We start from the raw sequence: 24,191 nt of genomic DNA, 5'->3' as shown, positions 1-24,191 counted from the left end.
GGAGCCAAATATGCTCATTAACACAGAGAGTCGGTGAAGAGAGGAAAAGAGAGCAAATAAGAGGGTTTGACATCAATAAGCAAAATGCATCAAGGCCCCCTGGGGGAAGGGGCCAGGGAGTCTTATCCTTTTCATCTGACAGCTGGCCTGGTTCTCCATCTCAACCCTCTAGGCCTCCTCTTTATCCCATGTCTGAACAAAGGTCAGGAATCTAAGTCGTATTTCCAACAGCCTATGTTAGTCCAGAATTAACAGCCCCTCCCTCTATCAAGCACTGCCGTGACTTTCATCCAAGAAGACTGGGCAGAGGTGCAGCTGGTTCATTCCTACTCCAGACAGAACCTCAGTAATTCAGATCAGACTAAAGGGACCAAGGGCAGGTGACAGTGAGTCCTTAATGAGCGGTAACTGCTCTCCTTCCCTGGGTTTCTAAAAATTCAAGGGAGGCAAGAAAAGCTCCTCCAACCCACAGTTGGCCAGTGGAAGTTAGTCCACAAAGCCTGAAAAATTAGGTGGCCCTACTTTCAGCATTAGCACAGTGCAGCAGAGGTCTACTCAAGGTTGGCCAAAAACACTTCTCCATTTCTTTCTTGCAACTGGCAGAACCCCATGACTGAGCCCAAAGAAGATGAACAGGGTGTTGTTCCACTTCTGAATAGGTGTGAAGGGGCCCATTCTTTGCCTTCTTTTCCCTGCTGGCAGCTGGGTGCAAAAGGAGATTAGTCCCACAGAACAGTAAAGTCTGGGTCCCTGAATCACCCATGGAAGAGAGCCACTCACTAAACAGGAACACCCACCTTAGATCCCAATATAAGTGGGAAGTCAGCTCCTATTATGTTCAAGCAATTAAACTTTTGGAGGTCTAGTTATTACTACAGGCTGGATTACTTACTATACTACCCCTATTAATTTGTGACAAGAAGGTCCTGAATCCCTTGTATTTTAAAGATTCCCCATCTGATCTTTACACACACTTGCTTTTCGTCATTGTTGGTGAAAATGATCCCTAATTTATAAAACAGTAATGTGAGTCGAGCCCCTGCTGGAAATCACCACCAGTTTCCAATGAATGGCTTGGGGCCCTAATGAAGTCGGATGGAAATTCCTGCCGAGTTTTGGCCTAATCATGGATTAGGAAAGCTCCAAGACAGACACAAGTGCGACAGGCCAATGAGACACCACTAGGCTGGGATACGGAGGCTCAGGGGCACTCAGCCCCATCTCTAATGAGGTGTCTTCAGGACAGGAATCGCCTTTCCCTCACCTGACTCCCTCGTCCGGCCCCGCACCACCTCGCTCCACGGCCCGGCCCCGACGGCATTGAAGGCCTGCATCTGCAGCTCGTATTCCATCCACTCCTCCAGCTCCTCGATGGTGAACTCCCTCTCCAGCCGGTCACTGATGACTTGGGCCAGTGCTGAAGATTGGACATCTGAGCGCCAATACTTAATCCTGTAGCCCACAGACTCGGGGTTCCCGTTGTACTGAGAATCGGGCAGGGGCTAGGAATGAACAAGGGGGTGTGATGAGCTGACATTTCAGAACTGCCACCCTCACGGGTGAGACCAACTCCATGGAAGAGGCTTTCCTGGGGTAAATAGTCTTAGAAGCATCTATTTAATTTTTCCCCAAAACTTTTTTCGGTGAATTAAATGAAACCCTGTCAGTAACTTTGGCTGCATATAATTTCTTTTAATACATTTTGGCTTAATTTTGTGGGCAAATGTTCTGATTAAATATCAGGCTGGCTCTCTTACAAATACTGAGTATTGGTTCCATGTTGACCTAGCTTAAGGACTTAGGGGTCTGGCCTGCGGCACTATCAGCTTTCCTGCCCCAAGGAATAGTCCTCAGTTCCAAGAAGAGAGTAAGCAATGCTACTAATTAATCGGATCTCCTGGGCTGGCCTGAGAGCCAACACTAATTGTAAAATGCAATACTTTTTGGTTTAACGATGAGATTAGTTTTCACTAGGACAAAGGCGTGACTAAGAAACTCCTAAGCCCTGGATTTTGTGGGCCCCCGCTAACTCAGGACCCGTGAGCCTCTAGCCTCCCTTCTCACCCCCACTCACCACCCAGCGAAGCCGAAGACTGGTCTCACTGGCAGTCCGGACCGTGACACTGGCTGGAGCCACATCGGGTGGGGCCTGCAGGGTCTGGATGACGCGGGAAGACTGACTGTAGGGGCTGGGCCCAACAATGTTCACTTGCTTCATTCGAAATCTAAAGGCAAAACCACCGATGAGAGTTATGGCGAAGCAAAGGTCAGAAGGAAAAAAAAAAAACAAAATCACAAGGCCCTGACCGTTTCTCAAGGGAAGGCTCAAAAAACTGTCTACCGATATCATAAAGGTCATTGCTCAAGAACACCCTCTTTTTACTTGGTTTCATTAAAAGTGCAAATTGCGGCTGGGGGCAGTGGCCCACACCTGTACTTAGAGAGACCAAGGCGGGCGGCGGTGGGGGATCACCTGAGGTCAGAGTAGCCAGGCCAACATGGCAAAATCCCGTCTCTACTAAAAATACAAAAATAAGCTGGGCATGGCCGCACATGCCTGTAATCCCAGCTACTCAGAAGGCTGAGGCAGGAAAATCACTTGAACCTGGGAGGCAGAGGTTGCAGTGAGCCAAGATCGCGCCACTGTACTCCAGTCTGGGTGACAGAGTAATACGCTGTCTCAAAACAAACAAACAAACAAACAAACAAAAAAGCAAATTTCATATGTGGCCTTTTTTTCCCTAAAAGCCTTCAAAGAATGGTACAGGTACATCAATTGCAATGTAACAATTTTCTATCTGCAAATGAAACGTAGTTGGATGGGTTGGGTGTCCAGAAATCGGTATTATCAGTTGTCATCAGCTGATTCAAATTTCAGATAACCTCAAGGGGTTAAAGAGCAAGTAGCTATGGTACCAGAATTAGAATGTTGGGATGTTACTACCAATTGGCAGTTTTGAAGTCCAGCCTTTTAAGTGACCAATGACACCCCTGCACCTCTTTTTCTGTTGGTTCAGGAGAAGAACAAAGGGCCCCAGAACCTATTGTGAAAGGAATATATCTTGGGTCCCCAAAATCATGAAGCTAAAACAAAAAAAACCCTCAAGCTGGAAACTGCTTAAGGCAAATCTGCTTCTCTCTATTCAAAGTTATCTCTCTGCTCACGGAGATAAAATGCATATCTGATTGCCTCCTTTGGAAAGGCTCATCAGAAACCCAGAAGAATGCAACCATTTGTCTCTCACCTATCTGTGCCCTGGAAGCCCCGTCTCTGCTTTGAGTCTCGCTGCCTTTGCTTGTCCCACTTTTCAAGACTGAACCAATGTCCTTCTGGCTTATATTGATTGATGTCTCTCATTTCCCTAAAATGTATAAAACCAAGCTGTGCCCTGACCACCTTGTGCACATGTTGGCAGGACTTCCTGAAGCTGTGTCATGGGTACATCCTCAACCTTGGCAAAATAAACTTTTTTTTTTTTTTTTTTTGGAGACAGAGTCTCACTCTGTTTCCCAAGCTGGAGTGCAGTAGCACAATCTTGGCTCACTGCAGCTTCCGCCTCCTGGGTTCAAGTGATTCTCCTGCCTCAGACTCCTGAGTAGCTGGGACTACAGGTGCTACCACACCCAGCTAATTTTTGCATTTTTAGTAGAGACAGTGTTTCAACATGTTGGCCAGGATGATCTGGATCTCCTGACCTCATGATCCACCCTCCTGGGCCTCCCAAAGTGCTGGGATTACAGGAGTGAGGCACTGCGCCCGGCCAAAATAAACTTTCTAAAGTAATTGAGACCTGTTTCAAATTTTCAGGGTTCACACCACACTCTGTGATTCTAATCCAATGAGTAACTGTTAGACCTTTGGCAAATCAGATTATCTCCGTTTCCTTAACAACAAAATGAGGGGGAAGTCAGATGTTCTTTAAAACCTACAGGAATGCTTTCAGATCTATCTCTTCTTTATTCATATATAAACAATTATTTAAATTCAGTTTACAACAAGAAAAAAACCCAAGTTTGCGTACATATACACATTTACTATAGAGGTTCCCCAAATGTACCTGAATTTCAGACAGGGACACTGATCTCTAATTATGGTTTCTGATCTTTGAAACAATTATATAGCTTCAGTTAATTTCACATGGTAAGTCTGGAATCCCAACAGCTCATTTTAACCTAAACTGGTTTTTCTTTAAAAACCAGTGTATTATGTCTTGATTTGTCTGCTCTAAGCTTCTGAAGGATGTTAAAATGAATAGAAGCTAAATGGCATCTCTCATTAGTTCTTTTGCTTTTTTTAAAACTCTAACTTTGGTTTTGTGCTGGAAAAAAATTCTTCACAAAGATGTAATTTCACCTTTTACTCCCTGAATTAGTAATTCCTATTCTTTCATTCTCCAATCTTATGAAATGTATCCATCCTGGCAGAACAATGACATAATCAAACTCAACATCTGGTGATAACTGGAAATTTCATCTCCTTCAGTGGTCTTACGGAAAGTGATCACAGCACTAACAGCTCATGATCAACCTGCCCTTTGTTAAGGCCAAGGATTTACTGTCCGGACCCATTTTGGGGATCAAGAAGCTAAAGGTTAAATGGCATATTAAGTGCTTAATAAGTGAGACTAGCAGCTCCTGGGGCCTGCCTGGGAAAGGGAGCAGAGGATCTTCCTAGGTCATCTGCTTTGTTTGCACACAGCATGTTAATAGTCCCAAGAGGTTGTGGAGTTTGGTAAAGTGCCACGTCTCCGCTGCCTGCGGTTCTTCGTTATTTGGCCTATTATAATAGTGGGCCATTTCTATGAGGTGTTTTGCCGGCTGGTACTGATGGAAGGAACCTTGTGAGTTTAACATATACCTATCATTTCCCCTGTAATAACACCCAGCTATGCATCCTGTCTGCTCCTTAAGGCTCTGATGTACTGTTATTGCCACTTAGAAACATCTCATTTACATATGTAAGACAGGGTTTTACTATTGTTAACAGAAGCCACCTGTGTAGGTTGCCAGCATTTCCTCCTGCAGCAGCTTACCATTGCTGTTCTCACCTGTAGTGAGTATAGGGTGTGAGGTTTGGGATCTCCAGCATCTGGGCATCAGGCTCATTCTCTTCTTCATAGAGGGTGACCCACTCCTCCTCGTCACCGATAGCTCCCACCTGTGCAGAGGGAGACACTGAGATGGGCTGGACACATCGTAGGGACTGAGTCTGCCCTGTAGACCACATGCACCTGCTGGTACCTGGTGAACTGGGCAGGGCCGCAAGATATCCCCATACCTGGGACAAGTTGAGTTCTGCACAATCCCTTCTTGTGCCTTGGAGATACAGGCTCTTGCTATGCCCACCATCAAGTCTGGGTGAGTTTTAGTCAAAAGCTCACAGTCAAGAACTGGGTCACAGGACGACTGGAAGTGAAGGGTGAGCCCCCTGGGAACAAACCTCTGAGGGCTTGGAGGCTATCAGTGATGGAGGGGACTTTCCACACCATCTCATCCTTCCTCCTGTTTGACAAGTGAGGGCTCAGAGAGAGCCTGGAGAGAAAGACTTGGCCAGGACCACAGTGAGCAGTGACAGAGCTGTGGGCACAGGCTGGGGGTCCAGCATCATTTCTACCATGGGCTGGTCAGGGGCTCAGTCTCTCCTGAGCCTACCCCAACCCCTTCTGCCTCAAACACACACCAAACAGACACCATTGGTGTGTGCCTGAGGGCCATGGCATAAGAAAGGTCCTTAGACAGAGAAGGACGAGGCTTCTGCCCTAGAAGCCAGACTGGCAAGCACAGTACCCTTAAGATTTAAAGAAACCTTAAGGGGTTTAAAGAAACCTTGTGGCAGCGTTGATGAGGGAAGAGCCACTCCCTTCAACAGACACTTGCCTTTTCGGAGTCTGCTGGCAAGGCCCATGGAGTGCCGTCCAAGCTCCCCAGCTTCTGCCTCTCCTGAGTCTTTGCTCCTGCCCATGGTCTGTCTTGTGCTGATTTTACTCCCTGTCTGGGAGCTCCACACCATCAGCCTGCTCAGTAGCATTTTCATTTCCCCTAATCTGACCCTGAGCCCCACCTCTCACTCATCCTTGCGCTTTTCAGAAACCCGAGTGCCAGTGCCACTTCTACTACTGCTGCACCAGGCTGACCACGTCCATCTCTCCCCTTTGACGGTGCCACATAAGCCACGCCAGGAAGGGATCATGGGGGAGACAGCCATGGCCTCATGTTCACCAGGAGAGCCCTGGAGCTCTTCTTTGGAGATCTCTGCAGCATGGAGAGCATGTCAGGACAAATAGGTTGCCAGAGCAGGATCGGCCTGGGGCCTGGTGCATTTAACACTTCATAAGTGGCTTAAATGACAGGATAGGAAACCAAGCTGGCAGGTGGCCAAGTCTTGGGAGGGTGGCAGGAAAATTCCAAACGACCTTGGTAAACTGGAAACATGGATGCAGAGGAGACTGCATAAGCAGGCATGCCAGTGGCTCGCTTCAACTCTAAAGGCAAAGCGCAAAACTCTCAGTGCTCTCAACTGAAAACATCCACATGGTCAGTGGCTCCTCCAAACGTTACACACAGAGCCACCGCGTGACCCAGCAACTCCGCTCCCAGGCACTGACTCAAGAGAACAGACAACAGGTGTCTTAACAGATACCTGCAGGCACATGCTCCTAGTGCACTAGTCACAACAGCCAAAAGCCATGAACAAAGCAAAACGCCCAGCACTGAGTGGATACACAAAAGGACTCTGCACCATAGAACAGGATTCAGCCATAAAAAGGAACAAAGCACCCACACTTGCTACCACATGGATGAATCTCAAAACATGATGGATGCAAAGTGAAGGAAGCCTGACCGAAGTCCATGCACCATGCAATTCCATTTTATGAAATGTCCAGGATCTGTCAATCCATTCAGACAGAATGCAGGTGGGTGGCTGCCAGGGAATGGGGAGAGTAGCGGATGGGAAGTGGCTGCTTTTGGGTATGAGGTCTCTTTGTGGCGTGATAAAAATGTTTTGGAATGAGACAGACATGCTGGCTGCACAGCATTGGGAATCTACTAAGTTGTGAATGGTACTCTTGAAAATGGTTACTTTTATGTGAGGTGAATTCACCTCAATTAAAAAAAGAAACATTAAAATGAAAAGTAGAATGACTCCAAAAACATTGGGTAGAGAACAAGCTGGAGGTCAGCATAGATAATGAATAGCCTGGAAGTCAGCAAAACCACAGGGAGGTGTAATCAGGAAAAGACTCTGAAGCTTGTGCAGCCAGAGGGGAAGGGAGCAAGTCCCCTGGCACCAAAGTGGGCCAGCTCTTAGCACTGGGGTGGCCACTGAAACCTTCGAATCCTCACTTTGGAGACACAGGACACAAGAGTCATGCGGATAGATGAAGGTTCCACAAAACACTCATCTTGGAGAAGGGAGGAGTCTAGGTGAAGCTGGAGTTGGACTAGCTCTTGAGTTAGACAGGACCAAGGCCTCCCTATCCCCTCGTCAGGGCCCACGGCAGCCACTGTCTCCTTCTATTGCATCTGTGAAGAGGGAAGGGACCCGGGAGCAGAAGGCTGAGATTGGAGCCATCCAATCCTAATACGCAAAAGAGAACGAACTTCAGGACCCAGGGATCTCATGGGAGCTCATTCAAGTCGGCTTGAGAGCTCTGGCCCCGGCACAGTGTCTAGTGGAGAGGGGCCATGCAATATTTATCTGCGCACTTGATGGGTGAATGGACCAACCAATAAGCTAGGAAGCTGGAGGATATCGTTCCAGCCCAAGTTACACTAAAAGAAGCTGAGGCCCAGAAAAAGAGTGACACATTCAAGGTCACCAAGTGTTTGTTATAGATCAGCACAGCTCACCACACCTTACAGGCCTCCAGGTAATGGAAAATATGCATCACAGCAGAGGGAAGAGCAAGCAATACGAGCTGCTCAGGCTTCCGGGGGAGGCCCTCGGCTGCCCAGGCAGTGTCTCAGGGGAGGAGATGGGGATGGTGGGCGGGCTGGGACTAGATACTGGGGAGTGGGGAGGACCGAGCTCAGCATTTTTTCAGTTGGAATTTACTGGGTGCAAAGGGCCTCCCTGTTGAATGTAGATCCCGTGGCATGGTTTAGCAGTTTCAGAGTCCTTGGTGACTTAGGTGGGGTCCTCCTAGTGAAACCAAGCCTTTGGGTATTAAACCAAAGCACTGGGCAATTTTGTGGAAAATAATTTTTAAAAAAAGGAAGAATAGAAGAAAAAGGGATGACTTCAGTTTTAGGCCATCAATTCAGGACCTATTATTTATTAATCAATCACACATAAGCACTAAGGAAAGAGCCGGCAGTCAGGGCGACCCTGGCTCACGTGCGTAGATCATGGCGCCAAGTGACCGGTGGGAGCTTTGCCTGGCAGCTTCCTGTCTTCCAGGTCCTTGGCTGATCTGTGCATGTGAGAGGGGGAAACAGATGCCTGGCAGTTCACCTTACTCTCCAAGACCCCCAGCAGCTCTGTGGATGCTCATTCACCTTTGCTAAGCGACTCCATGTCTCCTTCCTCTGGTCTGCCCCTGCAGCCCCACCCTTCCCATCCTGGATGTGTTTTGGGCTGCCTGGGAGAGAAATAAAAGACTAAGGAATGTTGGTGTCCTGGAAGGGGACTTTGCCTGGAGCTCCCTGCCTTCCTCTGGTCTGGATCCCCAGCAGGTATGGGTTCAGTCTGTCTGGCTGCTTTCCTGGCTGCAGAAGCATTCACCTGAGGCCTGGGGGCTTCCTGATCCTATGGGCTCTCTCATCCTGTCAGGCACTGGGCACTCAGGGGCATGCCCTTGGCCACAGGGGCTACTTCAGGGTCAGCGCTGGTCAGGGCAGCGACTCTGGCGTTTAGGGCTGTTCTACCCCTGTGACCAAGATGAACGGAAGAGAAGTGGTTAAGGGCTGGGACGCTGCCTGGGAGAGAAAGGCACACACTGCATTGAGAAACCAGGAGAGTGGGGGAAAGCGCAGCAAGAGGCCTTCAGGCTCATCAGGTTTCTCTGAGAACGCCGGGCTTGTGGCTCCCTCTGCAGAGATGCTGGGAAACGGCTGCAAGGTCAGAAACAGGGGCCAGCGGGGCAGCTACATCCTCCTCGCGAGGAGAGCCCGAGGAGGGAAGCATTTTCTAGGGCCTGTGGCCATTCTCCATGAGGTGACCCCTCACCTGCCTTCTGAGCAGGGTGTCCGGTTATCTACAGGGCTGTTGTTTTGCCAAACATAAAACAGTTTCAGGGCCAGGATCAACAGACTGGGACAAGGGCGGGACGCTGAAGGTGGCAGCCAAGGTCAAACTCCCTTGCCTTTCCTGCCCAGTGCCTGGTCTCCCTTTTTGAAAGATGTCGACTGGAACAGGTGCCAAATGATTGGCGAGCCCAGGCAGGCACCACGTGGCTCCATTAGACTCTGCCCGCACTTCCTCCCGCAGCCGTGGTTTGTCATTACCTGGAGGCATCACGCAGTCTCCAACACCTGTCCCCCTGTACCTCTCTTTTCTCTTTGAGTGTGTCTGCTCCTTCCGTCCCTTCTCTCTGCAACTGGCTTACTCCTTTGGAATCTGGAGAGCGTCCGGGCCTTTGGGAAGCCTCTAAACAGCATCCCTCTCAGCCTCTCACTACCCCCGCCAGGCTGCCAGAATCTGTGTCCTTATTCTGTGCTCGCACAGCCTCTTCAATGTACCCCCGGCACAGTGCAGATGATCGTTGTCAAAGCGTTCATTGAAAAACACAACTCCCGGCCAGACGCTGTGGCTCATGCCTGTAATCCCTGCACTTTGGGAGGCTAAGGCAAGCGGATCACTTGAGGTCAGGCGTTCAAGACCAGCCTGGCCAACATGGTGAAACCCCTGTCTCTACTAAAAATACAAAGAAATTAGCTGGGCATGGTGGCACGTGCCTGTAATCCCAACTACTCAGAAGGCTGAGGCAGGAGAATCACTTGAACTTGGGAGGCAGAGGTTGCTGTGAACTGAGATTGCACCACTGCACTCCAGCCTGAGTGACATAATGAGACTCCATCTCAAAAGAATAAATAAATAAAAACACAACTCCTGGGAGACATAACAGGAGGATCTCTTGACCCTGGGAGTTCAAAACCAGCCTGGGCAACACAGGAAGACTCCACCTCTACAAAATAACAACAACAACAAAAAATTAGCCAGGCATGGTGGCATAGCCCATAGTTCCAGCTACTCAGGAAGCTGATGCAGGAGGATCATTTGAGCCCAGTATGTCAAGGCTGCAGTGAGCTGTGATCACACCACTGCGCTCCAGCCTGGAAGACAGAGCGACATCCTGCCTTGAAAATAAATAAATAAATAACCTACAATTCTTATACAAATACAGAGTGTGTTTCAAAGATTTGTTTTGCGCATTAATCAGGAAATAGTAGGATGGTAAAACTGGTTCAGAGGGAAATATACATCAAAGTACGTAGAGTGAATGAAAGAAAGAATGCTCAAATAAGATAAAAAAGTTAGAAACAAAACTGGCTATAAGGGCAATATAACTGTGACCTCTGGCTTTGCAACTTATAATCTTCTACCAGGTAGCATCTAACTTCACAGAGTCTGGGGCAAATCAAAAAACAGTAAGTCAAACACAATTACCTTCCTTAATGTGATGACTCCTATCAGGTTTATTAAAGCAGGCTCTAGGCCAGTTTCAGTGGCTTATACCTATAATCCCAGCACTTTAGGAAGCCAAAATGGGAGGCCTGCTTGAGTCCAGCAGTTTAAGACCAGCCTGGGCAACATGGCGAGATCCCATCTCTACAAAAAATATAAAAACTAGCTAGGTGTGGTGGTGTATGCCTGTATTCCCAGCTCGTCTGGAGGCTGAGACAGGAGGATCGCTTGAGCTCTGGAGGTCTGGGCTGCAGTGAGCAGTGATCACACAACCACACTCCAGCATGGGCCACAGAGAGAGACCCCATCTCAAACACAAACAAGCAGGGCTCTAATACTGCAGTTAGTAAACTCTAGCCCAGGGGCTGAATCTGGCCCACTTCCTGTTTTTATAAATAAAGTTTTATTGCAACACAGCCACACTCACTGGTTTGTGTGGCTGATGGCTACTTTCATGCTTTTGCAGCAGAACTGCAGAGCTGTAATGGAGAGCATCTAACCTGGAAAACCTGAAGTATTTACTATCCGGCCCTTTGCAAAAATAGTCTGGCAAGCCCTGCTGGAGTGTACAACCCCCGTGGCACTGACTCCTTCTCCTTGGCTTCTGAGTCCTCTCACCATGCTGTGACATCGCTTCGGCCTGCTTGTGGACTCACCCTGAGGCAAGTCCAGGGTCTCACCCATCCCTGCACCTCCAGCATCTCTTCCAGGGTCCAGCTTCAACTTGGTGTTTGTTTAACCCATAAACAAATCTACAAATGAACATGTGAATGATGTAAAAATCAGTACTGAAAATGGGTTGCTTTACACAGAGCTCCAAAACAAATGATCGCCAAAAATGTAACTTTACTTAGAGACCTCTAGGGGAGAAACTGAAATTTCTATAATCAAAGGTTTACATTTTTGTCTGAAGAGGCTAGGACTCTTTTTCGTGAGAGGCAGGAGTTCTTTAATCCTTGCTGGGCTCCTCCGCTTTCTCGTTAGATTTCAAGGCCATCAAGACAGAGTGTTCTAGAAGCAAGTAGGTGCTCACCAACAATGTGCTGACTTAGAGGGAGGCAGAATTCTCTAAAGATAAAACAAATCAAAGCTCCGTCGGGAAGCTGGAATTTTGAAAGGCATTTTTTGTTCTTTAACTTTTTTTAAGCCTAATAAATGGCACTTTACAATACTTAGGACAAAGGCAGAAATGCCACCTGTTTTTAATGGCACCCGGCAGGGGCGGCCCTTCAGGCCCATTAGGAACACCATCTGTCCGTTAAACCCACAGGGATGCTGCTGCCCACCACACACCCACAGCTTGCCTGCTGCCCCCAGTTCTGGCCAGAGGTTTAGTGCCAGTAGGCCAGGAGACTGGGTCTGTTTGTGCACATGAGGTCAGGCCCCTGGGAAAACTGGTGGAAATCAGTGGGCCTGGCAGGACCAAGGAAAACTGGTGGAAATCAGTGGGCCTGGTAGGACCTGCTGGGAGGCTCTGGTGGCCATGATGAGCTCAGCAATCCAGGGTCCAGGGTCAATGGCTGCTCAGAGGACAGTCATTAACCTCATCCCGAAGGTAATTCTGTGCATGGAGGGGAAGCAGACAAGGCACAGCTGTGTGTGGCGAGGGGCGGAGGGACACAAGGAGGCAGCCCCTTCTATGCAGAGCTAAGAAGACGCTCCAGATCCCCTTCCATGGAAACTTGCCAAGCCAGACCCTGCCTGGCTGAAAGTCTGGTGTCAGCAGGAAAACTTGCACGTCTAGCAACTTCTGCAGACACCGAGTACCCCTGCTTCTGAGGGCCGCTCCCTGCGCCCACCCCAGCCAGATGAAGCCTTCCAAGAGGAGGCAGCTGGGGGGGCCACTGCAGAGGGAGGGACAGATGGGGACTTCCAGCAAAGGCACAGGAAATCAGGAAGGCCCAGTGAAGCCCAGTGGCCAGTTCCCCTAAACAAATCTGCAGAGTTTGCACACCTGATGAGCTGGCAGGGGATGTGACGTGACGCTGCACTATTTATCTTCATTCCCAAGGAGGTTTTAGGCTTTGATCCAGCCCAGTGCCGGATTGCCAGTCCTTCCCTTGGGACTTCTGTCTTTCTGAGGTGTCATTGTTTTGTCTTTACTGTTTAATATTCTTTCGCTCTTCAGAGGCAAAAGGGCTGTGGATTGATGAGGTTTTTTTTCCCGCTCCTGAGCTCCATGCTTGGGCTCCCTGGGCGCTGGCTCTCTCACTCTGCCCCCACTCCCCTTCTCTGCCCTAGCAGCCCCAAATGAAGCCTCTCCTGAGCTTGTCCTTGCCTCCTCTTTCCCTCTCTTTCTCTTGTAAGGCCTCCTTCCTGGAGCCCTTCCTGTCCCTCCACAAGGAGACAGAGACCTGGGTGCGGGGCCCCCTTCCTGCTGACCACAGGCAGACGCTTCTGAGCACCACCAGCTCACACAAGCCAGCCTCACTCCAGAACCATGATCTTCCTCCCAAGACGGGCCCCACCTGTGGAAGGCCCTATTGTCCTTTGCCATGGAGGGTCAGTGCTGCTTCTGTCCCCCCCTCTCCTGCTGTACGTGGCAGAGTCTCCTCCACAGCCTCTCTTACATGTGCTTGATTTCAGTGGCAGGACCCTGATTCAGAAGCTCCCAACCTCTTGTTTGAACTATTTTGATAGATTAGTGAGTTTTAAAAAATGCAGGTGTCGTTGCTACCTTAAAACAAACTGTAGGGTCAGGGCTGCCCAGCTGTTGGTTTTTGAGGCCAGGGCAAGGCGGCTTCTCTGGCAAGCAGTGTGGAGAACACAAGCCTAAAGGAGACCCCTAAGTGCACCTCCACGTAGACCTCCCTCCCTGTGGTCATGCACCCCGCAGGGTTCCTCTGGAGCAGGCCTCAGGATGTTCTGGGCCTCGGGGCTCATAGCCACAGGAAGGGAGGGGCAGGAGATGAGCCTGGGACTCCTATTAACCCACAAGTCCCCAGCTCATCCATCTCACCCGACTCAGATTCACGGCTCTTGCTGTGCAGAGTGGTCTAGACTCCCTCCCCAGGGCCGGGGTGCCTGGTGCCCTTCTGCCCTACCTTCCCCACTGTTGTAGTGGGTCCGGTTGCTGTGATGACCTGCCACAGACCGGGCGGCTTACAAGCAATGGGAGTTCATTTCCTCACAGCACTGGGGGTGAAGGGACCAGGGGGCCAACCTGGGTGAGTCCCAGTGAGGACTTCCTTCTAGGTTGGGGACGGCCAAATGCCTCTGTATCCTCACGTGGTAGAAGGAGAGAAGCACTCATTCCATCGTTAAGGGCTCCACTCCCTGACCCCATCCTCTCCTAAAGGCCTTCTGACACCCTTGCCTTGGGGGTGAGGATTTCAGCACAGGAATTGGACACACACTTGGTCCACAGCACCTGGCACCTGTCTTAGCTCCTCCGTGCTCCCTGCATTCCGGCCAGTTTGTTCACATCTCTCAAGTGTTTCCCCTGAAACAGCCTTCCCTCCTGACCCCATGCACTGAAGGAACCAGCTCCTCCATAATGCCCTTCTCCTGGAGGCCATCTCTGCCTGTGATGGCCCCTGCCCTGAGAGCCCCGGGTCCTTTCTGAGCTGAACCTGCGATCTCTCCACTGGCAGCTCCCGTCCATATCTGTCCCCCCCGCATCAGATCCGACCCCTCTCAAGGGGAAACAGGGACGCTATTGCTCCCTGCGCCACACGCTGTGACTCTCCACTAACGTTTCTAAATTCTTGAAAGGCCAGCGAGGACTTCTGCTCCACTGCCCAGGAAAGGGAGTGAGGAGAGTGGCAGCGGAGGCTCCACAGCCAGAAGCTCTGGGGTACGAGGCCTGGCCCAAGAGACACTGAGCTCCTCGGCCTTCTTGTCCATATAGCGAGGACCATAGTGGTCACCCTAAAGGGTTGTCAAGAGCCCCCAATGGGACGAGGACAGCCCAGGACACTATGGCCCATGCCAGCAAGCTCAGTGACCAGCAGCCACAGTTTTTTAGGGACACTATTAGACAAAAACAAGACAGCCCCCAAGCACAGCCTTTCCCGCCAGCTGCACCTCCCCTCGGGCCATCTCCCATCATGTCCCACTCACACATGGCCCACTCTGTGCCTGCCAGGCCTTGCCCATGGTGTGGTAGCCACCACTTCCACTGGACGTGGCACACCTGGGCCTGGCTTGCCCTGGAGAGACAGCCTTCCCAGGGTGAGCCAGTTCCCGGAGACAGCAAACAGCTCACCTGGAGGGTACCTGTCATACCCAGTCTCACCTCCTCCTCTGTGAGTGCTTACACTTAGAGCTTTGTGCCCCTGTCCTGTCACTGGGGCGGGGATCCAACAGCAGGAACAGCCCCCAGGCCTGGAGCCTGCTGAGACTGTGACACCAGCCAGTCTTAACCTTGCCTGGCCCAGCCCGTCCCTTGGAAGCCACAGCAGAGGCTCCTGCCATAGTCCCCTCCTCCTCTGCCTCCTGACCCACCTGTGCTTCCCCATGTGGCCCTGCCCCCTCCCCTTGGGATCTGTCAGCAACAAGCTATCTTTCCAACGCCATTTGTCTCCTGATCTGTTGGAGTCACGTTTCCCGAATAAAAATAAGATCTATACTTTAAACAATGGGTGCTGTGCAACTTACTAACTCTGAGCCTTTCATTCCTCTCTTCTTTCTGCTTAGGATGTCTTCCTTCCCATCGAAAGACTGTGTCTCCTTCCCCACCTGAGTCTCACCTCCTCTGCAGGGCCCTCCTGGCTGACCCTGCCCACTCACTTGCTTTCACATCCTCCCCTGGCAACAGTTCATTCCAATAATTCTCACAAGTCTCACGTGTACCAACATTTACACCACATTTCTGGCTGGGCACAGTGGCTCACACCTGTAATCCCAGCACTTTGGGAGGCTGAGGCTGGAGGATCACTTGAGCTCAGGAATTTGAGACCAGCCAGGGCAACATAGGGAGACCCTGTCTCTACCAAAAAGAAAAAAAAAAGGGGAGTGTGGTGATGTACTACTGTAATCCCAGCTACTCAGGAGGCTGAGGTGGGAGAATCACTTGAGCCTGGGAGGTTGAGACTGCAGTGAGATAAGATGGCACCACTGCACTCCAGCCTGGGTGAGTGAGACCCTGTCTCAAAAAAAAAAAATTTCCATCCTCTCTCCCACATCCCTCCTACCGAAAATTGTGAATTATTGGAGGAAGAAACTAAAAGGTTTTCACCTTAGTAATCTAATATGTAGCATGATACCTGAAACAATAAAATCTATAAAACAGTAGGTGCTTAATAAATGTTTGCTGGGTGAATGGACGAATGAAGGAAAGAAATATAAAACCCAATGGCTGGAAAAATGAAACACACAGGCAAATCTAAAAATCCAACAAGAGAATCAGGATGAAGGAATCAGAGCACGGAACGGTCCTCGGAAAGAACGGGGAAATATGAGTCTCATAAAATTTAATTTGGTTTGACAGTTGTGATTTATATATACGTTGACCTCTATTTCTCGAAAATGACATTTGTGGTAAAACACTTCCTTGGGTCCCACTTGAGTTGTCACTTACGCTGCAGTATTTTCCTCTCCCGTGGTAGTTTTAAAGGTCCCGAAATAGGACCTAAACGGATCTGATAGACTAATGAACAAAAAGGCCACTTTACACCATTCATCTCATACGGATTTTCTATGCCGGTTGAGAAATAAGACAGAAAAGTCATTGTGAGGGTGTTGTTATGGACAATCAAGCAACCAATAAACATCCCGAAATTTCTGAGTATGTATGTCATTGTCACCTGTCTCCACAGTACCTAAACGCTTAGGCAGAGACATTACACCAGAACAAAAAATGAGGCCCGTCTCGGCAAATTTACCCAGATGACCGTGGTATTATTGAAGGCACCATTAGGGCCAATGACAGCTCTCCTGTGCATATGCGACTGACTATTCAGAAATAATGTCACTTTTATTCCTCCTATTATGAAAAAGAAATCCCACTACAGTTAGGGTTTATTACAGCCAAAATGCTGACAGATACTTATCCAAAGGGCCACAGACAGGTCTCACATCCATCCACAATGAGGGAAGGAGGACACACGAGCAGTGATGAGAAAGCCCCAACCCCAGATCTTGAAGTGATGACATAAAAACATTTGGTTTATGAACCTCTAGGAGATGGAGCACACTAGAATTTCTCCCTCCAGAGGTCATGGGTAGCCAAGTGGACAGTTAAGTCAATAAAGGATGGAAGCTTGATTGGGCCTTGGGCGGCTGGGCTATGTCTGTCCTGGCTGGTGTGTGCCATGCCCTGTCCACCTGCTCACAGGCACTTCCCGGCATGATGTCTGCCTTCTATGCAGCAGGCCTTCTGCGTGCCCACGGGAGATCCTGCACTGCACAGACAAGGTCCCTGCTCTCACTGAGCTTGTGTTTTTGGGAGGACAAAGATGGTAGCCACGTAATAAATAAATACAGGATGTTACTGTACCAAATGGAGCAACTTGAGAGCCTCTGGCCATACTGGAGCTCTCTGCTTCAGGACCCAGGTGAGCCCTCACCTACAGCCAGCCCAGGCCAACTTGCCATCTTTGTTTGCTACTAGGTGGAGTAGGGCAGGAACAGGCCAATGCCTCTGCAGAGACGGGTAGCTTCTGGACCTCTGCCCAGCTGGGTGAAGCCTGGGAGACCAGTGTGCTGGGTGAGAAAGTCAGTTTCTACCGGGAAGAGGTGACGGGGATTGCTAGATTTGACATTTTCAAGCTGTGGGAGTTCATAGTTCTGCTTGGGTGCACTGTGAGTACCACCAGCTTGACTCTCCACTGCTACTGTGGGTGTTCAAGCCCAGGCTGATCTTTTCCTGGGCTACAGATACAGTCACTGGGGACTTAGCAGGCCTGGGTTCTCTGGTCATAGCAACCCACAGGGGGATTTCAGTGTCCCCTGCCCCTGATTCTCAGCTCCTGTGTGAAGCTCATCCTGCCTGAGCCTGCTCCGCTGGCCTGCTTGGTTTCCCGGGTATTTTCTAAGACGTGGCCCTGCATTCACTCCACAGACCTCCCTCTGAAGAAGGCGGTCTTCCCTCCAAAGCTCACAGTGTCTCAAGCAGCCTTCTTGGATGCTAAACACTTGCCTTGACTTCATTATTTTTATTATTAGGAACTTCCATTTATTAAATGTCTACTATGTGCTAGTCCCATGCTACAGTGTTAAATGAATTGCTAGTCTCCGAATTTTATGATGAAGAAACTGAGGCTCACAGAGGTCCCACAACCAATCCCGGTTTGGCTGGCCCCCAGACCCTGTTCTCCACCATCTGTCAACCAGCCAGCTCTCAGGCACTGTCCTCCACACCCCTAACAACCATTGCCGGGAGGAACTGAGGTGCCTGAAGTTCCTCTCTGGTGCTGGCTTTACTGGGTAACCTCGCCTTCCCCTGGTGGCCTGGCCTGTGGCCACACAAATCCAAGCAGGTCCCAGCTGGCTCTGCCCTGCCACAGCCAGGCCTGGTTCCAGACAGGATGCTGGCAGCATTAAAGGTAGAGTAAGGAGATCTGAGTGTCTTATTCCAGGAGCCTCTAGGATTTCTAAGCCTTGACATTATCTGATGTGCTCCTAAACACTGTAGACTTTTGAAGAGAGGAGAGCAAATCACAGAAAGACACGCACAGCAAAGTGGACGCTTTACAGCTACATCTCAGGACAGGTCTCTTCCGACATGTCCACGCCGCCTATTTTAGAAAGGAAGGTCCTCATAATGAGATGGGGCAGGGACCCCTCTTAGGGACCAGTGGGCCCCCCAAAACATGGAAATAAAGGAAAATCTTGAGTTCGTTCAAGGGAAATTCCAGGCATCTAGCTAGCCCCGAGAAGTAAATGAGCAAGTCTGGGTGCAGTGGCTCACACCTGTAATTCCAGCACTTTGGGAGGCCGAGGCGGGTGGATCACCTGAGGTCAGGAGTTCGAAACCAGCCTGTCCCAAACCAACATGGTGAAACCCCGTCTCTATTAAAAATACAAAAAAAATTAGCTGGGCGTGGTGATGGGTGCCTATAATCCCAGTTACTCAGGAGGCTGAGGTAGGAGAATCGCTTGTACCCAGTAGGCGGAGGTTGCAGTGAGGCAAGATCATGCCATTATACTCCAGCCTGGGCAACAGAGAGACTCTGTCTCAAAAAAAAAAAAAAAAAAAAGTAAATGAGCAACTTGACAAGCCAAGCAAGAAGGTAAAAGTAGCTTAAAACAATAGTCAAGGAAGCTAGAGTCAGGAGGTGTTTGGGTTCCAGTATAAGCTAAAGTGACATCTTAACCATACAGCCCTGAGTTGTTTTTCAGAAACCCAGACTCCTACCGAACAGGTGTGCTATGGCAGGTCCAGACATGGGGGAGCTGAGGGCTGAACTCTAACCTCTGTTCTTTGTTCTAAATTTCTTCCTGAGAGGTCTGAAGGAAGTCACACCCACAGGCCAGAGCAAATGTTCTTTTCTGCTGATCCAAAATTTTTAGACAAAGCTTCACCCCCTTAACCAATCACAAATCAGAAAATCTTTGAATTTACCTATAACCTGTGGGTCCCTGCTTCAAGACGTCCTTTTAGGTCAAACCAATATGTCGCCTCTATGTACTGATGCACAGCTTTGCCTGAAGCCTCTGCCTTTCTGCTTTTACAGATCTTGATTAAGCCATAGGAGAGGTCAGGTCTTAGGCATGAGTGACCCAATTCTCCTGGTCAGGTACTGTGAAATAAATGCCTCACCTTCTCTCACTGCAATCCCATTGTCAGTGGTTTGGCTTGCTGTCCCAGGCAGGTGCACAAGTTCAGTTCGATAACAATAAATGAAACCTCCTCTGAGGCCCCCAGGCCTTTGCTTCTCCCTCTGAGGCACAGCCACCTGCCATGAGGTCTTGGGATCTTGTTTCTTTCCTGAGTCTCTCTTTCCTACTCACTGAAGGCAGGTTCTCTTGGTATTTGCCTCTGAGGCCCCTGCATCTAGCACAGAACTGGAATACAGCAAGTGTCAGTACATGGGGACTGGAGGGGCCAGTGGAGCAGAGGCAAGTTCTGCGGAATGAAAATCCCACCCAGGGATTCCTGGGCAATCCGTTTGGCTTTAAAACCCCTGGCCGGGCTGGGCACGGAGGCTCATGCCTATAACCCCAGCACTTTGGGAGGCCAAGGTGGGCAGATCATTTGAGGTCAGGAGTTCGAGACCAGCCTAGATAACATGGTGAAACCCCTTCTCTACTAAAATAAAATTTTGTCAAAATACAAAAACTAGCCAGGTGTGGTGGCATGTGCTTGTAATCCCAGCTACCCTACTAGGGAGGCTGAGGCAGGAGAATCACTTGAACTCAGGAGGTGGAGGTGCAGTGATCTGAGATCGCATCATTGCACTCCAGTCTGGGCAAGAGTAAAACGCCATCACAAAAAAAAAAAAAAGAGAGAGAGAGAGAAAAGAAAGAAAACCCTGATCATTTAGGCAAAAATGGGGACTGCCCCCTGGGCTGTACAGGCTTCAACTTCTGAAAAGAGAAAGCAGATACACTCATCTGCTGAGACGACATTTCGCCAGGATTCACCTCTGGGAAAAATGTATTGCAAGAGGCTTTGGATCAAGGGCATGCTAGGGAAACAGAAAACCCCATACATCCTGCAGGATGTCCTCGCAGGTGAGTGCCTCAACAAACAGCAAAATGAAACACAGCCATGGCCCCCATCCATCAGCCCGGCATCCGGTCCCTAGGCACAGTGTGTGCTGAGGAGACAGACAGTGTTGCTTCACGCCCCCGACTTCACTGAGGCATGTGTCATTCCAAACACTGTCGCTGTCGACGCTGCTGGCAGCCTCGGCATCTCTAAGTGTCCTACCTGGGGACGCCTGGGCACCCGGCTGCTCCGTCTCCGCTACTCTTTAGTTACAGAGAGACCAGCACTAAACAGATTTGTGCTTTATTTTATTAGCCCATAACACTCTCGCAGACTGTTTCTTCTAAGAAAATGGCTACTATTATGCACAAATAAGCACTAAGTGGGAGGGTTTTTTTCTTTCCATTTTCAGAATGAAAACAGTTTTAGCTGTACCTAAAGTGTTACCACTAGCATCTTCATTATGGAAAACTCTGCTCAGAGCAGGCTTTTGAGGAGACTAGATGTTATTTTGGCTATTAGAGCACAGCAAATGGCCGTGAATGGCAGGGGTTTACAAAGGTAAGGGAGCAGACAAACAGGAGTGGCAAATGAAAACATATAACATTTGCATTCTCCATTTTATGGTGCACCATAAAAATGTGGGAAGAGATGTTTTGCTCACTCTACAGTCAAAGGTTACCAATTAAGCAAAGCATTACTGAGCTAGAAATCTCTATAAAAGCTGCTTTTTTTTTTTTTTTTTTTTTTTTTTTGCAACCCACATCTGAGCATCAGCTTATTATAGGGCCTTTCAATGGGCTCCTCCAATAATTAGGATCCTTCATTCCATAATTCACTGAAGATATAACTCTAAGTAATGAAACCTTCTTGGTGCACTTTTAAAAATGATTAGCATCTAAGGGAGACTTTTCTGCAAAGAAGATATGATTGAAGAGTGGATGAAAGGGAAGAAGCATGAACACTCTTCTGGCACAGTGTTGTGGTGGGAGGCCTTTGTCCCCACCCCACTCTGCTGGTCTCCGCCTAGGCTCATGTTCACAGAGCCTCGAGATGGGGCTCAGCTGCTGTCCCCTTCCTGGGCCCTCCACACCCACCTGATAGGTTCTGTTATTCCTTCCTCAGTGTTCTCCTGGCAGCCCAGCAGACCTCTCCGACATCACTTCCCTGACTTCTACATGATGAATGATTTTGCAACTAGACCATGTGCTCCGGAGTCTTTCTCCTCCCTAAATTTCAGCCCAGGGCCAGGCACAGACTAGGAATCAACCACCACTTCCCCAGCAAGAGGCTGTGAGAGGGAGCCTTGGAATCTCCCTGTAGCAGAGAAAGCCTGAGTTTGTCTTACATCCCATTTAAAGGGGATGAGGTGTCGGAGGTCCCAGAGGCCTGATCTACACTAGCTACAGCCTCAAGGGTCCCGCTGCCTGGAGTTTAGGAAAGCTGGGCTTCATGGGTGCCTCTAGAGCCTGGCTGGACCACGGAGCCCATGGGACATTCTCAGAGAAGTGGTTGGGGAATGAGAGCCAGGTGTCCTGGGAGGACCACGGGACGGGCTAGACGAGCACAGAGGGAGGCTGGGACAGAGCCACGGACGGTCTCAGGGGCTGTCAGGTTTCTCAGAGGAGATGCATTTGTAAAATATGTCAAGCTCTACAGAACGTGGAAGTGTGTCACCTCAGATAATTCAGTGTAACACTATGTTCTAGTTCTTTCAGTCTCAGCAAGACAGGGATTGTTATTTGAGCTTTACAGCTAATGAACACGACCTAAAAGACTTCCCTAAAACCACACAGCTAGAAAGCAGCAGAGCTGAGATTCAGGGCCGGCTTGCTCTGATCCCAAAGCCTGTGCTGCTTGTGTCCACATCCCTGACGGTTTTGTGCTGCTCGCTGCATGTCACGGCATCTTTCCTGGAGGATGAGTCAGAGAGATGACCCGTGGAATGTGATAAAGGCTTGGAAGCTGGCATGTGGAAAGAAGCAGCATGGAGTTCCCCAAAAGATCATGTGGCCAGAGTCCTGGCAGTAAGAATGAGAAGAGGGGACTGCAGAATTGTTCTTTCTCTGAATGGAGCCGTAAAGGTGTTGGGTGATGATGTGGAGGGTTGGAGTGTATTCTGAGTCTGTAGAAGGCTGAACAGTGGCTCTTATCTAGATTAGCCTGCCAGTGAAACACCCTAAGAAGGTGTTTAAAGAGATGCCTGTTCATTCATCACTGTTAAAAGCACACCCTGTGTTGGCCTGGCACAGTGTCTCATGCCTATAATCCCAGCACTTTGGGAGGCCAAAGCGGGTGGATCACCTGAGGTCAAGAGTTCCAGACCTGCCTGGGCAGCATAGTGAAACCCTGTCTATATTAAAAATACAAAAATTAGCTGGGTGTGATGGTGGGCGCCTGTAACCCCAGCTACTCAAGAGAATCACTTGAACCTGGAAGGTAGAGGTTGCAATGAGCTGATATCGCGCCACTGCACTCCAGCCTGGGAAACAAGAGTGAGACTCTGTCTCTAAAAACAAAACACAAAACAAAATAAAAAGCATACCCTGCTGTAACAGCAGGAACAGGTCTCAAATAAAAGCAGGATTGGTTTGGCCAACAAATGCATACTTGTGCTAACCTCTGCCACATCAGATCACGATATTTTCTTGGGATAATTTAGTATACAACTGAAATCCAAACCAATTGTTAAACTGAAAGAAAATTAGCACAATATAGAACCAGAGTAGTATTCTTTTGAAATAAGAAAGAGATAAGATTACAACCAGATGTTTTTAGAAAACAGCTAACTCTTTCATGGCAGCAAGGACAGAGGCTTAAATGCATAAAAATAATTAAAAAGACATAGGATGACATAAAAGAACAAATTGATAGTACAGAATAAGCCACTATTTACTAACAAAAGGAAGATTTGAAGAAGTAAGTAATAGAGCTGTGTAAAAGTGAAAAAAAATGCTATTGAAATTCAAAACTCAATGACTAGACTAAAAACAAATTAAACACAGGTCAACAGAGAAGTAATGTACTGACAGCTGGATATGAGGAAATCACTTAGAAAGTCACACACAGAGATGAAAGGACAAGACACATGAAACAGGTGGTAAGAAGCACAGAGGAAGGAGTGAGGAGTGGTCTCCTGTATCTAATTTGAATTCCGGAGGGAGAGAAGAGAGGCTGTATTCAAAACAATCATGACTAAGAATTTTCTAGGACACATATATTCTCAGATTCAAATGCTTAACAAATCCTGAATAGAATTTTAAAAAAGATCCCTTGCCCATTGCTCCCCACCTCACATACACTAAAGCTCCAGAACACAAATGACCAAGCGATATGAAAACGCTAGATTATCTACAAAGCAATAAAAACTGGCTGGGAAGCAAGCTTCAAAATCAACAACAGGAGCAAGAAAAAAGATGAGATGTTAACTTCAAACTTTTAAGAATGACTGCAATTAGAATGATAAACTATCATTCGGAGAAATGCACTGGGGTAAAGGTATTTCCAGACTGCCCAGTGCCCACCATGAGAAAATGTACCATCCGCTAACTTGCACATGGAGAACAACTAAAAGACATACTTGATGGAAAAGAAAATTGAACCTGGAGCAAAGACACGGGAAGAAAGGAGGAGCAAAAAAAAAAAATAAAAAATAGCAAATGCGAGCCAGGCTTGGTGGCCCACACCTGTAATCCCGGCACTTTGGGAGGTTGAGGCGGGTGGATCACTTGAGGTCAGGAGTTCCAGACCAGCCTGGCCAACATGGTGAAACCTCGTCTCCACTAAATATACAAAAATTAGCAAGGCATTGTGGTGTACACCTGTAATCCCAGCTACTCAGGAGGCTGAGGCACAAGAATCATTTGAATCCAGGAGGTGGAGGTTGCAGTGAGCCCAGATCATGCCACTGCACTCCAGCCTGGGCGACAGAGTGAGATTCCATTCCAAAAAGAAAAAAAGAGAAAGAAA

The 24,191-nt window shown here is 48.8% G+C and overlaps 1 protein-coding gene across 3 annotated transcripts in view; it reads right to left on the bottom strand.

Annotated features, from left to right (window-relative positions):
• SDK1 (sidekick cell adhesion molecule 1) overlaps window positions 1–24,191 on the bottom strand; it is a 978,776-nt gene that overhangs the window by 143,775 nt on the left and 810,810 nt on the right. For all 3 annotated transcript variants that reach the window (XM_032259651.1, XM_032259652.1, XM_032259653.1), the window contains 3 exons: window positions 5,049–5,158; window positions 2,075–2,225; window positions 1,265–1,502 (listed from right to left, as the gene is read on the bottom strand). In XM_032259651.1, coding sequence (XP_032115542.1) covers window positions 1,265–1,502; window positions 2,075–2,225; window positions 5,049–5,158 — 499 coding nt within the window. The remainder of the gene's footprint in view (window positions 1–1,264; window positions 1,503–2,074; window positions 2,226–5,048; window positions 5,159–24,191) is intronic.

This window comes from Sapajus apella, unplaced genomic scaffold, assembly GCF_009761245.1.
Source record: "Sapajus apella isolate SASKATOON/1434 unplaced genomic scaffold, GSC_monkey_1.0 scaffold110, whole genome shotgun sequence".
NCBI lineage: Eukaryota > Metazoa > Chordata > Mammalia > Primates > Cebidae > Sapajus > Sapajus apella.
The sequence above is the reverse complement of the archived record's forward strand: the minus strand, read 5'-3'. Positions and strand labels throughout refer to the sequence as shown.